General features: G+C 36.8%; 1 protein-coding gene across 1 annotated transcript; it reads right to left on the minus strand.

Annotated features, from left to right (window-relative positions):
- Nucleotides 1-1785: 1785 nt before the first annotated feature.
- Nucleotides 1786-15138, minus strand: LOC306869728 (mitochondrial import receptor subunit TOM40B-like). The gene is made up of 10 exons (XM_079416615.1): nt 14945-15138; nt 14399-14583; nt 14234-14301; nt 14033-14125; nt 12716-12817; nt 12525-12630; nt 11242-11364; nt 11021-11097; nt 10839-10941; nt 1786-2807 (listed from the first exon to the last, which is right to left on the minus strand). The coding sequence occupies exons 2-10, from the start codon at nt 14541-14543 to the stop codon at nt 2668-2670; spliced, it is 957 nt and encodes a 318-aa protein (XP_079272741.1). The 5' UTR covers nt 14544-14583; nt 14945-15138; the 3' UTR covers nt 1786-2667.
- Nucleotides 15139-15388: the final 250 nt, after the last annotated feature.

Here is a 15388-nt window from a genome sequence, read left to right on the forward strand (position 1 = left end):
GACTGAACAGACACCATCGATTGAAAACAAACTGAAATAAGCTGGAGGATGACACTGTTGTCTTTACAACTAAATCACATCTTGCAACATCGACATGTTAACCAACTGAACTGAATAAAAATTGAACTGACTTGAGCTGAATAACAACAATACTACCTTCTTTCAAAATTTTATAACTTTATACTCTTATTGAATTGAATTGAACCAACACTGAACTGACTTAATAAGCTAAATAATTACACAATTGTCTTTTATAGCTTCTTTAAAGCAGAATCTTAATTATCTCCATAAGCGAGTTTACAAAACTGATTCTGCAATTTTTACAGTGAAGCCAATTTGAAACAATCTGGATTTTATAAAGTGCTATAGAAATAAAGGAGACTTGACTAGCTGCCTTTACAAGTTGAGAGACACAAGACTATTGGGGATGAAGTGAAAGGGAATGGCAACATGATATGTAACTTGCAGTTAAGATTTTCTTCCTAAATCATATTTTGTTGGGACTATATAGAGTTCCCTTCTGGAATATCTGTTGGGAATACAGTATCCTTATAATACGTAAGAATACAGAAACTTGCATGTGCCAATATAACCTCTTTGTCTATAAGTGCTAGTGTTTATCATAAGTTAGTTTGAGGCTGGATCCCCTTACATATTTCTACAACCTTTGGAAGTGTGTAGCACTAATGTAAAACTTATTTATTTAAATGATCCTGTATTTTTCTCATGGACACTCAGCTTCAAAATTCCTCACAAAACATCATATTACAGAGTTTCTATATCATTCAGCTGTAAGACAGGTGCTTGAAGAAGACATAAAAGAAGAATCACCCCAAATCAGTCTTATTAATCACATGGCCAGCATACAAACTGCAGCCACATTTCAAGAGTCACTTCACCTTAGTGCTTAATCTTCAGTATAAACAGTTTAGTGATTTATGGGAATGACAACCGCATTTTACAACGTTAATTTAGTGACAACTGCATTTACCAAAATTACATGCTGTGTGCACAGACCCAAACTGAACAGCTGTTAAAGGGATATTCACCCAAAAATGAATATTTGATGTTTATCTGCTTACCCCAAGGGCATCCAAGATGTAGGTGACTTTGTTTCTTCAGTAGAACACAAACAAAGATTTTTAACTCAAACCGTTGCAGTCTTTCAGTCAGATAACGGCAGTCAATGGGACTCATGTCTTTGAGAGAAAAAAAAAACATACACAGACAAAACCAAATGAAACCCTGCCGCTCGTGACGATACATTGAGGTGTAAAGACATGAAACGATCGGTCTGCGCAAGAAACTGAACTGTATTTATCATTTTATATCGTTTTTTTACCTCTGATGCACCGCACGGTCCAGCGCAGACCGATCGTTTCATGTCTTTACACCTCAATGTATCGTCACGAGCGGCAGGGTTTCATTTGGTTTTGTCTGTGTATGTTTTTTTTTTTTTCTCTCAAAGACATGAGTCCCATTGACTGCCATTATCTGACTGACAGACTGCAACGGTTTGAGTTAAAAATCTTAGTTTGTGTTCTACTGAAAAAACAAAGTCACCTCTTGGATGCCCTTGGGGTAAGCAGATAAACATCAAATTTTCATTTTTGGGTGAACTATCCCTTTAAATACGTATTTAAACTTGCACCAGAGATGTGCCTCTCTTCTGTGTATGCAGTGCAAGAAAATAACAGGTAAAGATGTACAAGCTCATTCGCACATTATGACGCAATTCTTTCTCTCTTCACAGTTGCGCTTAACAATAGAAATAAGAACAAATATAACAATTGGGCAATTGCCCTCTTTATTCAGTCCACTTACATGCCTTGATGTGAACAGGGTTTAAGATTCTCTTCCACATTACATGTGGTTCTCACTCCTGAAACTCTGCAGTGTGAACATGGCTGATAGAATGCAGGCCGGACTCATTCCTGCATTCCTGTGAACCAGTGGCTGTTATACGTCATAAGAACGTGTACTGCTGCTCCACGTCTCTGACTCAGGTCTGACGTTTGTCAAATCAAATCCTGTAATATCTCATGCATAATGCATCCTTATACAGTTGACACTGTCACTTTGTTTCCTTCTATCTTCATACTTGCCATTATGCTAGAGTCCGATCCCCAAGGAGAGTCTTCAAATTTAGCTTAACAAGCAGAGAAGAGGGTGTTTTGTTTGAATGAGGGGATGATACTTGATAAATTGTGCGCCTCTTTGCTAATCTTCAATATGTTTGGCTTGATTTAGGAGTGAATTATATTTGGAGTTTGCTACAAAAAATAGATCTTTAATAGAGAAGTCACAGGAAGTTTAAACTACATATTCATTTGTGTGGTCTCCTCCAACAGTTGCAGAAGTTGGAATCTTCTTCTTAAGTAAGATAATCTTTGAATATTTATCTCAGGTTACTTTGGGGCCAATATAAACCAAAACAGTCAAATCCTTCATACAGGAAGGATGGAACCAACATATCCCGGTCTTTTTCAGCCCCCTAATTCCTGCTTGCCATGAACTGCATGATTGTCCAGTATGGCAAAGAGGGCTTTGATTAGCTTGCCTGTTCTGTCCATTGTCTGTGGTGGACCAGTGTCTTTGGGCAGACATGAAGGTGGTTTCTGAAGTCCCCAGTCTTGAGCGGTGCCTCTTTTCTGTTAGGTTTCGTATCTAACCAACGTTGACCCCAAGACCGACCTGTAACTTGTCTGCTCTGTAGTTGACAAAGGCACCCATGATCAATGTGGCAGGAAGGGGGTAAAGCCGCTTTTCCAGAACCCCACCAATGATACAGCGGCTGTCCAACATTCCTAAAAATCACCAAAATGATCGACAGAAATTATGAGTTAAATATTAAACCTAAATTTAATCATTCTGTTACAGACATTACTAAACTTGTATACTTAAAGTCTGCTAAATTGGAACAACTAATTTTGTACTTAATGCACTTTAATTGTAAGAAAGTAGTGCAGAAATCAAACTGAAGATATACTGAAGTATATATATAATTGTGCTAAAGTGGAACTATTGCAAGTATACTTTTGTTATTAAAATTATAATAATTATTATTCAAAGATAATAAAATCCTCATCAATAGTAACATTAAAACACATTTAACAATTAGGCTTAATATTAAGAAATGTGCATTGTAAAGTTCAAATAAAGTTTAATTATAATGTGTATATCAGTACGTCTTGAGCGATATGTCAGTAAATATGTTAACAGATTTGAACCATACTCAGTATAAAATAAATTTATTTTAAATATATCCATGGATGAAAGAAATAAAAAAAGAAAGAAATTAAAGAAAATTAAATATATTTTTTTTAGCAAGGAAGCATTAAATTGATCAAAAGTGACCATTAAAAAAAAAAAAAAAAAAAAAACTGTAACACTAGCTCTCTATATTCTTTTTCTATTCTATCTATTTGTTTTCTTTTGGTGTATGTGTATATATATACCATCCATATAGCCTGCACTGGGGCCCGACATTACTATGTTGCACCATTGAGCCCAACGCAGTACACGTAGCAAGATATACACACACACACACACACACACACACAGTGCCTTGAAAAGGTTTTAGCCCCCTTCATGTTTTTTTTTATTTTTTGCATATTTGTCACACTTAAAAGATTCAGATCAACAAAAAATTTTAATATTACACAAAGATAATGTAAGTAAATACAAAATGCAGTTTTTAAATGATGATTTCATTTATTAAGGGGAAAAATCTGTCCAAAGCTACCTGGCCCTACGTGAAAAATGTATTGCCCCTCCTCTTAAATCATGAAAGAACTGTGATTAACCACATTATTTTAGAAAGCGGAGTTAAATTTCACTAGCCAAACCCAAGCCTGATTACTGCTAGACCTGTTGAATCAAGAAATCACTTGAACCTGTCTGACAAAGTGAAGAATGCTTAAAGAGCAACACATCATGCCATGATCTAAAGAAATTCAAGAACAGATGCGAAACAAAATTGTTTACATGCTTCAGTCTGGAAAGCCATTTCTAAGGCTTTGGGACTCCAGCGAACCACGATCAAAGCCATTATCTTGGAACAGTGGTGAAACTAGGAGTGGCTGGCTTACCAAAATTACTCCAAGAGCGCAACGACGACTCATCCAGGAGGTCATAAAAGAACCCAGAACAACATAAAGAACAGCAGGCCTCACTTGCCTCAATTAAGGTCAGTGTTCACGATTCAACAATAAGAAAGAGACTGGGCAAAAATGGCATCCATAGGAGAGTTCCAGGGGAAAAGCCACTGCTGACCAAAAAGAACGCAAAAGCTCATCTCAGATTTGCCCCAAAATATCTTGATTATCCCAAAGACTTTTGGGCAAATATTCTGTGGACTGATGAAACAAAAGTTTAACTTTTTGGAAGGTGTGTGTCTTGTTACATCTGGCTTAGTAGTGTGATGGTCTGGGGCTGCTTTGCAGCTTCAGGACCTGGACAACTTGCCATAATTGATGGAACTCTATCAGAAAATCCTGAAGGAGAATGTCTGGCCGTCAGTTTGTGACCTCAAGCTCAAGCACACTTGGGTTATGCAGCAGGACAATGATCCCACACAAGTCAACTTCTGAATTGCTCAAGAAAAACAAAATTAAGGTTTTGGAGTGGCCACATCAAAATCCAGACTTAAATTCGATTGAGATGCTGTGGCATGACCTTAAACAGTCCTTTCGTGCTTGAAAACCCTCAAATGTGGCTGAATTAAAACAATTCTGTATAGAAGAGTGGGGCAAAATTCATCCACAGCGATGTGAAAGACTCATTGCCAGTTATCGCAAACACTTAATTACTGTTGTTGCTGCAAAGGGTGGCACAAGCAGTTATTAGATTTATTATAGGGCAATTACTTTTTCACATAGGGCCAGGCAGGTTTGGACAGCTTTTTCCCTTAATAAATTAAATCATTATTTCAAAACTGCATTTTCTATTTACTTGGGTCTTTGTGTAATATTACAATTTGTCTGATGATCTGAATCATTCAAGTGTGACAAATATACAAAAAAAAAAAAAAAACAGGAAAGGGGAAAAAAAAAAAAAATTTCACACCACTGTATACAGTCATGGCCAAAAATATCGGCACCCTTGGTAAATATGAGCAAAGAAGGCTGTGAAAATTTATCTGCATTGTTAATCCTTTTGATCTTTTATTTAAAACATTCACAAAAATCTAACCTTTCATTGGATAATAAGAATTTAAAATGGGGGAAAATCTCATTATGAAATAAATGTTTTTCTCAAATACACGTTGGACACAATTATTGGCACCCCTAGAAATTCTTATGAATAAAATATCTCTGAAGTATATTCCCATTCATATTCGCAATTTTGAGTGCTCCAGGGTGATTATGAACATGAAATTATCCAGCCATGGCTTCCTGTTTCACAGAAATATAAATAGTAGGGAAAACACAAGCCCAAATTCCCTTAATCATCCATCACAATGAGAAAAACCAAAGAATATATTTCTGATGTGCAGCAAAAGATAATTGAGCTTCACATATTAGTAAATCTTTAAGAAAAGATTTCTTAGGCAGTGCAGTGAAAATTCCCATTTCCACCATCAGGGCAATAATTAAGAATTTCCAAACATAAAATGTTACAAAACTGCCTGGAAGAGGACGTGTGTCTATATCGTCCTAATACACGGTGAGGAGGAGAGTTTGAGTGGTTAAAGACTCTCCAAGGACCACAGCTGGAGAATTGCAGAAAATAGTTGAGTCTCAGGGTCAGAAAAAAAATGGTCAAACAGCACCTACATCACCACATGTTGTTTGGGAGAGTTTCAAGAAAAATTCGCCTAGCTCATCCAAAAACAAACTCCAGGATATTCAGTTATCAGACACGACTGGAACTTCAAATGGGACTGGCTTCTATGGTCAGATGAAACTAAAAAATGAGCTTTTTAGCAGCAAACACTCAAGATAGGTTTGGTGAACACAGGGATAAAAAGTACCCCATGTGTACAATGAAATATACTGCTGTATTTTTGATGTTGTGGGCCTATATTTTTGCTGGAGGTCCTGGACAACTTGTTTAGATACATGGCATCACTGATTCTATCAAATACCAACAGATAAAAAATCAACAAGTGATTGACTCTGTTAGAAATCTTATAATGGGCCATGTTTGGATCTTCCACCGGGCAATAATCCAAACACAAACCTCAAAAACAACATAAAAATGGGTCACTGAGCACACAACCAAGCTTCTGCTATGGCCATTCCAGTCCTCTGACCTGAACCCTGTAGAAAATGAGTGGGGTGTACTGAAGAGAAGAAGCATCGTCATGGAGCTGTGAATCTGAAGGATCTGGAGTGATTCTGGACGAAGGAATGGTCTTGGATCTCTAATTGTGGCCAATGTGTATTAGAGAAGAACATTTATTTCATAATGATATTTCCCCCCATTTAAAAAAAATCTTATTATCCAATGAAAGGTTAGATTTTTGAGTTTTTTAAAAAATAAAAGATCAAAAAGATTAACAATGCAGATTCATTTTCACAGCCTTCTTTGATCATATTTACCAAGGGTGCTGATATTTTTGGCCATGACTGTATATATGAAGAGTTTATTTGCAAAAACAGATAACTCCATTTAAAAAAAATCTAAAATCATGTTTTTTATTATGTTATCATGTTTTTATCGTGTTTTACTGTGTTAGCTGTTTTTTTAGTCGTTTTTTTACACTAGTCAAAAAAACAACTGCAGTTTCATTGAGATTAATTGGAATGCACAATGAAAAAACATGATTTATTGAGAAAAAAAGTGTATAGATATATATATTCATTCATTACATGTAAAGTAAACCATTTCAAAAGTTTTTTTTGTTTTAATTTTGATGATTAGAACTTACAGCTCATGAAAGTCATGGTGTTAGTGAGGCCAGCATGGGGTGCTCACCCTGTGGTCTGTGTGGGTCCTAATGAGACGTTAAACCGAGGTCCTGATTCTCTGTGGTCATTAAAAATCTCATGGCACTTCTTGTAAAGAGTAGGGGTGTAACCCCGGTGTCCTGGCCAAATTGCCGCCACTGGCCCTTGTCAGTCATGGCCTCCTAATAATCCCCATCCACTTCATTGGCTCTATGACTCTCTCTCCTCTCCACCTGTAGCTGGTGTGTGGTGAGCGCACTGGCGCCGTTGTCCTGTGGCTACCGTCGCATCATCCAAGTGGATGCTGCACACTGGTGGTGGTTGAGGAGAGACCCCCCACGATTGTAAAGCGCTTTGGATGTACAGTAATACACAAGTGCTATGTACAGTGGTGTGAAAAAGTGTTGGCCCCCTTCCTGATTTTTTTTTTTTTTTTTTTGCATGTTTGTCACACTTTAATGTTTCAGATCATCAAACTAATTTAAATATTAATCAAAGATAGCACAAGTAAACACAACATGCAGTTTTTGAATGAAGTTTTTTATTATGAAGGGAAAACAAAATCCAAACCCACATGGCCCTGTGTGAAAAAGTGCTTGCCCCCTAAACCTAATAACTGGTTGGGCCACCCTTAGCAGCAACAACTGCAATCAAGCGTTTGCGATAACTTGCAATGAGTCTGTTACAGCGCTGTGGAGGAATTTTGGCCCACTCATCTTGGCAGAATTGTTGTAATTCAGCCACATTTTTTTTTTTGAGCATGAACCGCCTTTTTAAGGTCATGCCACAGCATCTCAATAGGATTCAGGTCAGGACTTTGACTAGGCCACTCCATTTTGTTTTTCTTCAGCCATTCAGGATTGTGTTTTGGATCATTGTCCTGCTGCAGAACCCAAGTTCGCTTCAGCTTGAGGTCACGAACAGATGGCCGGACATTGTCCAATATGCCTGACCTGAACCCCATATGGAATATATGGTTCATTTTCAAGAGAAAGATGAGAAACAGTCGATCCAACAATCCAGACGAGCTGAAGGCTCAATAGTGCCTCAGCAGAGCCACAGGCTGATCGCTTCCATGCCATTCCTCACTGATGCTGGAATTTGTGCTAAAGGAGCCCCAACCAAGTACTGAGTGCGTAAATGAACATACTTTAAAGAACTTGAACTTTTCTGTTTTGCAAATCCTTATTTTGGATGATCTTAGGAATTATTCTAATATTTTGAATATTAGAATATATAAAAAAAAATAAAAATAAAAAACCTTTGAAATGTTTTACTTTACATGTAATGAATCTAGAATATATGAAAGTTTCACTTTTTGATATAAGTTTCAAAAAAATAACTTTTTCACAATATTCTAATTTTTTGAGATGCACCTGTATATATATATTTACATATATACACACACACACGCACAGTGCTGCTGGAAAGTTTGTGAACCCTTTAGAATTTTCTATGTTTCTGCATAAATATGACCCAGAACATAATCAGATTTTTCATAATCAGTCCTGAAAGTAGACAAAGAGAACCCAATCAAACAAACGAGACAAAAATATTTTCTTTGTCATTTATTTATTCAGGAAAATGATCCAGTATTGCATATCTGTGAGTGGCAAAAGTATGTGAGTCTCGATTAGCAGTTAATTTAAAGGTGAAATTGGAGTCCATCTGTGCAGAGGTGACTTCAGTCAGTACAATGACTATCAAATGTCAGTATGTGACCTGTTTTATTCAAAGAACAGAGATCTATCAAAGTCTGATCATGTTTGTGGAAGTGAATCATGTCACGAACAAAGGAGATTACTGAGGACCTCGGAAAAAGAGTTGATGTTGCTCATCAGGCTAGAAAAGGTTACAAAACTCTAAAGAGTTTGGACTCCACAAATACACAGTCAGACAGATTGTGTACAAATGGAGGAAATTCAAGATCACTGTTACCTTCCCGAGAAGTGGTCGACTAACAAAGATTTTGCTGTATCTTGGCCAGGGCAGCCTGCCGTCATTGATGGAACAATGAATTCTGAATTATACCAGCAAATTCTAAAGGAAAACATCAGGACATCTGTTTAAGAACAGAGTCTCAAAAGAACGTGTGTGGGTCATGCAGCAAGACAACAACCCCAAGCACACAAGCCAAACCAAAGAATGGTTAAAGAAGAACAAAGTTAATGTTTTGGAATGGCCGAGTCAAAGTCCAGACCTTAATCTAATTAAAATGTTGTGGAAGGACCTAAGCAAGCAGTTGATAGGAGGAAACCCACCAACATTACAGAGTTTAAGTGGTTCTGCACTAAGGAATGGGCTAAAACTCCTACATGTTATTGTGCAGGACTGATCAGCATTTACAAGAAACTTTACCTTCAATTACTGCAGCAAAAGGGGGTCACACCAGATAAAGAAAGCAAAGATTCACATACTTTTGCAACGCACAGATATGTAACACTGGATCATTTTTCTCAATAAATAAATGACAAAGATTATATTTTTCTCTCACTTGTTTGATTTGGTTCTCTTTGTCTACTTTCAGGACTTATATGAAAATCTGATGATGTTTTGGGTCATATTTATGCAGAAATATAGAAAATTCTAAAGGGTTCACAAACGTTCAAGCAGTACTACAGTATATATATATCCTTGCTACGTGTACTGCATTGTGCTAACCAAGACTTGTCATAGCACTTTTATTATTGCTCTTTTGTTGGGTTTGATTGCTTCTATTGTCCTCATTTGTAAGTCTCTTTGGATAAAAGCATCTGCTAAACGACTAAATGTAAAGGCTTTTATAATGTTACAAAAGATTTTATTTGAAATGAATGCAAATCAGTGTATTAGAATGATTTCTGAAGGATCATGTGACACAGAACACGTAAGTAATGATGCTTAAAATTATTTGCCATCATAAAATAGAAAACTTTTTTTTTTTTTTTTTTATAAATATTACTGTTTGTATTGTGTTTTTGTTCCAACTATGCAGCCTTAATTATGAGACTTCTTTCAAAAGCACTAAAAAAAACTTTTTTTGAAGAGTTGTGTATAGAATAAGTTACCCTTCCTCGCTTGTTTAATTTTATTTATCAGTGACAAAAACAGTGCCAACCCCCAATCGATTTCACAGACTTGAGGATTCTAGAGAAACAGACTGCACTATTGTGTAACATTCAATCTCATGGTAAGTCTGTTTTAAAGTTTAATTGTTATTGCCAATTGCCTATTGCCATTGCCACACTTCTTTCATATTCTGTGCTGATTTTAGAGGGGAAATTTGTGTCATTCTGTGGATTTAAACAAGGTCAAAGATGTTAAATGGAGTGTAGGAAACACTGACACAGCTCTGAGCAGAATACAAACTAGACAAGAGTTTAAAAAGAAATGCACATGCCAAGGGTGGAACATCTAAAGAGATTTGTTAATAAAAGGCCTTCCATTTTAAGACATGTAATTTGTCTATGCAAATTATATAATGGGATGTTTACTTCCTGAATGCTACTGTTATAGTCTAGAATGGAAAATATGATATATATTTGACTAAATGGTTAAAATGGGTTTAAAAATAAAAGGGTTAAATTCTGCCCTGCAAAGAAATTCAGTTTGGGATGAAATTGAGGGTTTAATAATCTGTTTTGTGACATATTGTTTGACTTAATGATGCTAAGAATCATACAGGACCCCAGACAAGACATGCGGGAATAAAAATATTTATATCATGGCCATGAATTTATTACCTCGTTTTAAGTAAATTGTGAGCATTCTCTGAACAGAACGGATTAGTAAATCGTGCAAACAATGTATTTAAAATGAGGTAGCACAATTTAAATATTTTATTCTGCATGTCAGAATAACTGGGGCTCCGTAGAATCAACAAGAAACAATGAAAGCTGATATTAAAAAAGATTAGTTACTGCAATTTGTGATACATTGCACAGTGAGTATATCTGCCCTCCTTACCTTTGAAGACCATTTTAGCTTCAGGAAGTTCCATCTGGTAACCGAAAGAAAAGGTTGTTTCCTGGGTCCTAGTGCTCGCCTCAAACTCCACTCCCACCTGAATCTGTGGAGATGAATTAAAGACTGCAGCATTATGAAACTATTACGGTGAAACATCATCATATCCTTTAACACCACCATACCTGTTTATTGGCCCTGTGGTAGTAGCTGGCATGTGCACCTCCTTTACCAGCATTCATTGTTGCAACCCAATTTGGCCCTAAGACAGAAAAGATAGGACATTTGAGTCTCAAGTGCCTTTGAGAAACAGAAGAACATTGTACATACAAATAGGATGAGTGACACTGAAGAACTCTTTAGGATGACTTATACTGATGTATAACAAACCGATGACCGCTCTAACCTGAGTACTGGCCTGCCAGGGTGAGTATGCCCCCTTCTTCTGCTCGACCTCGATGGTACACCAGCTCTCCCCCCAGAACCAGCTGAGGGGATACACTTTGGAGAAAGTGTGCAACCATGATAACTGTCACAAAGAAAAACAAATGCACAAACAGATAACAACATTATAGGTGCAGTATGTGATATTGACTGCTAGCATTTGAGCTACAGTCCAAATTCAAAATATTGGAGAGCGTTGTTTCTCCCACCCCCTTCTACTGACTCAACGTTCACATGGGTTGCCAGATTGAGGGCACGCAACAGAAAATGAGCCCAAATGATAATAGAAGGCAACACGGCTTACACTTAAAGTTAAACTGCTTTTTAATATGCCTCTGACTATAGAGCTTTTTAGATGGACGCTGAGGCTTTTTTTTTTTTATGTTGGGGAGAATCTGCGATCTCTGACCCAGTTCATTTGATGGCCTGGCATGGCTTCGATATGCTGTGTTTTCCACCAACTGGCAACCCAGGGTGTCGAAATACTATTGGCTAATTTGGCAGTGGGTGGACTCACAAGGACCGAAAACAAAAACACACATTCCGACACAGAACCAGTGTTGCCAAGTCCACGGTTTTCCTGTGGAACTGGGCTACTTTAACACTGTTGCAGTGGGTTGTTTTTCATGTACGCGGGTTTAAGCGACCCAAATAACATGATATTTAGCACCCTAAAATTTAATTTTTAACAGGGGGACCCCCTCGAAACGCGATTGGGCTCCTTTTGTGATGACCTGGCAACCCTGCACTTATACTGTGCTTCTCTGTCCTCTGTTATCGTCCCGTTTAAAGACTCAGGCATGATGTATTTTTCTTTGTCACTGTCCCATACTCCCGAAAATAACAAAACAATATGTAAAAAAAATGTAGTGTAATAATAATTAAATGTAATGTATTTTTGTATTATTTTCCTGTTATTTTGAAGAGCTACCAGGACAGCGCCAAACCAGTCGATCGCAATTGACGGGTTGGAGCCCACTTCGTAAAATGGACCCCTTTAACAGAAGCTGGCTGACTTATGAAATTTTAAATGAATGCAATGCCACTCAAGAAGCATTGGAAATAATAACTAAGAGCCTAAAACTATTTTCCTCAATAGGCAAACAAAACAATTCATCAAAATGACAACCAAAGAAAACCCTTTTCTGCCTGGAAGGCACTGCTTTGTTGTAACTAATGCACATTCCTATGACATCTATAAATCGGTATGTCTTCTGTTTTAAAGAGGGAGTCACACGATCATACCTGATTCACTCAGAACGTCAGGGTTGGCCATAGTAATCGCTGCTGTGAAGTCACTACCTCTATACTCCGTCTCAAACTGCCATGTGACAAACTGTGCCTGTTGAGTCTATTAAAGAATAAGCAATCAGTCCACATTGTGTTCAAAAGTATTTATTTACACTAGTGCAATACAGCATGCCACTGCTACTTACCTGAAATACAGCTTTAGCTCTTATTTTCTCACTCAGATGGAACAAAGAGTGTGCATTTAAGCTGCCAGAGAAGTCCATTTCCCCAATAAGCATGGGTGAGCCCTTTACACACAGAACATCATTGGATTGAAAAGGAAGAAACTATCACATTAAACTTATCTATTGCATCTATGCCCAATTAAAACACACTTCAAGTAAATGTCCATTAGGTGAACATCATCGTTTAAATACCCCGATACTGCTCAAGAAGATTTGTTTGCCTGCAATGCTTTTGAAATGTGTTCCAAGCAACCTAGTAGCTTGTATTGCAGGTTTTTAGTATTCAATCATTGCATAACATGCAGCAGGAATTATTAGGATTATGTTAAATAAGTTACCCAACTCATTCTTTGTAATTTGGTTAGAAAAGCCTCCAACATCCAAATTATCCAATGTCAAAATAAGTCCATTTCATGTCTACATAAAGTGTAGGCATGTTTCCAAAACAACATTCCTATCAAACAATCATATTGAAACATTTTTTTTTATTATTATTAATTTGATATATATACTATCATACACTTTAATACTCTACCATTCAAATATTTGCGTTAGTACTTTTTATTTTTTAAGAAATTGTTACTTTCATTCACCAAAGGCATTAAGAAAGACACTTATTTGAAATGAATGCTTTTTTTTTTTTTTACTTTTTATTCATCAAATAATCCTAAAAAAAAAGTTTTCATAACAGCTGTGTTAACTGATAATTAAGAAATGTTTCTTGAACACCAAATCAGCATATTAGAAGGATTTCTGAAGAATCACATGACACTAAAGACTAATAATAATTCACTTTTTTGACAGTATTTACTGTTTTTTCATTAAAAAATCCTCAGCCTCAGTGAGCATAAAAGACTTATTTCAAAAACAAAAGTCTGAATGCCAGGACATTTTCTTTTTTCCTTTTCTTTTCTAAACGCCTAAAATAAAGTTTATTATCATTATTACTGTTTTTCTTACTGTACTCCTAATTCAAAACAAACCCACAGCTAATTTTCCTGGCACTTTGTCCCGATTCCAAACTAAATCCATACCAAAAAATGCTGAATTTGTCAGTGTTACAGCAGCTTGTAATCTTCCAATGTAATTTCCAGCATAACTAAGTAAAACTGTCATGCAGAAGAATAATAGAATAAATATATATGCCTCTGCCCAAATGTACTGTTCTTTTTGGCAATGCGTTCCGATAAAAATGTTGCTTAAGGCCCTTAACCCAGCCCTAATGCTACAGAACTCCACTGGAACGGGAACAAATGCAAGAATCTATCAGATTCTTACCGTCTCTTTGCTGTCAGCGTCTGATTGTAGGTGTTCAGCGTGAAAGCGATAATTGGATGGAGCAACAGCACTCAGGTGAAATGTGTGACTGACCTGAGGTGAGAATTAAACCACAAAAGCATTCATTAGTCCGTTGAAGTGCTGAATAGTGATAAATTTCACTTAAAAGTGAAACTGTCCTAAACAGTGTCGTAACTGAACCTTGAAGAAACTGCTGAGGGTCTTATTTATCACCAGTTTCACTCCTTCAATCTGCTGTGGAAATACATCTAGATACACAAACAATTAAATGACATCTAACAGACTCACTTAAAATTAGCATATTTTAATGGAATTTATAAAAAAGCATACAAAATCAACAGAGACCTTTACAGTTGCGATGCAAACCGTCAAAGCTTCCTGGGTTAGGTAGCCGTCCATCTCTCCTATCCCACCGTGACAAGGGTCTATCTTGTGGAAAAGGGGAGTTTTGGCGCCCTGGGCGGGTTGACGAGGCCAGCACACTGCCCATGGGAAGCCACAAGCCAAGTGAGAGGACCTGATCTTCTGAACTGTGAGAGACAACACCAGTTGGACATGCTTGTGTAATATAATAATAACAAAAATAATAATAATACTCAACATTGGATCATGCATCCTTAAATATAAAACAAATGTACAATATTGGCCATATGATGCACATTTTAACATTATGGTTCTAAAAGGATACAAGAAAAGAAATCAAATAATGGAGGGAAAGCATACAATTTTAAACTCTGCTAGTGCACAAACCAATAGTGATGTTAATGAATAATCTGCACATTTATAATGCATTTGAGCGCGTTATCAGAGATTAATAACTGCATCTGAACGATGGTCAATAATCATGCATTTGGGGATATTATGCTAGGCTTTAAAAGTCTGTCTACTTACGTTGAACAGCTGTGGGCTGTGCAATTACAGTATGCAAAAATTATATCCTGAAATCATACTAAAATGCAAGCTTTAGACATGCTGTGACCGCTGGAAGAGAAGGTGAAAGGATGCTGAGGGATGTAATGACAGCTCAACTACAGACTCTAGCGGCGGAACCATCTGATCAGTGCAGTCATTTAAAGAAGAGCAGCTACGAAACAGTTCCGTGCAGAAACACACTGCTGTTCATTCACACACTGATGAAAACACGACTGACGAGTAAAACGTCTTCGGAACGTTGTATTATTAGCATGTGATATTTTTTTTTTTATATAATACAAGTTAAAAAATTTAAGAAAAAAAGTTACAAAATTCACCTTAAATAAAATATTGGGACGTCACGGGGCACATTTATTTGGGTTCCTCCAGTGAGTCAACTAGTGACGAGAGGTCTGACTCATT

The sequence above is a fragment of the Barbus barbus genome (assembly GCF_936440315.1).
Source record: "Barbus barbus genome assembly, chromosome: 5".
Classification (NCBI taxonomy): domain Eukaryota; kingdom Metazoa; phylum Chordata; class Actinopteri; order Cypriniformes; family Cyprinidae; genus Barbus; species Barbus barbus.

Bases quoted from the DNA above. Each gene is read 5' to 3' on its own strand.
- LOC306869728 (XM_079416615.1), bottom strand. From the start codon at position 14,543: ATGGGCAGTGTGCTGGCCTCGTCAACCCGCCCAGGGCGCCAAAACTCC. The intron at 10,942-11,020 runs GTATGGTGGTGT...TCATCTCCACAG, and splicing joins ACCACAGGGCCAATAAACAG to ATTCAGGTGGGAGTGGAGTT. The intron at 2,808-10,838 runs GTAAGGAGGGCA...GGTGATTTTTAG, and splicing joins AGCTAAAATGGTCTTCAAAG to GAATGTTGGACAGCCGCTGT.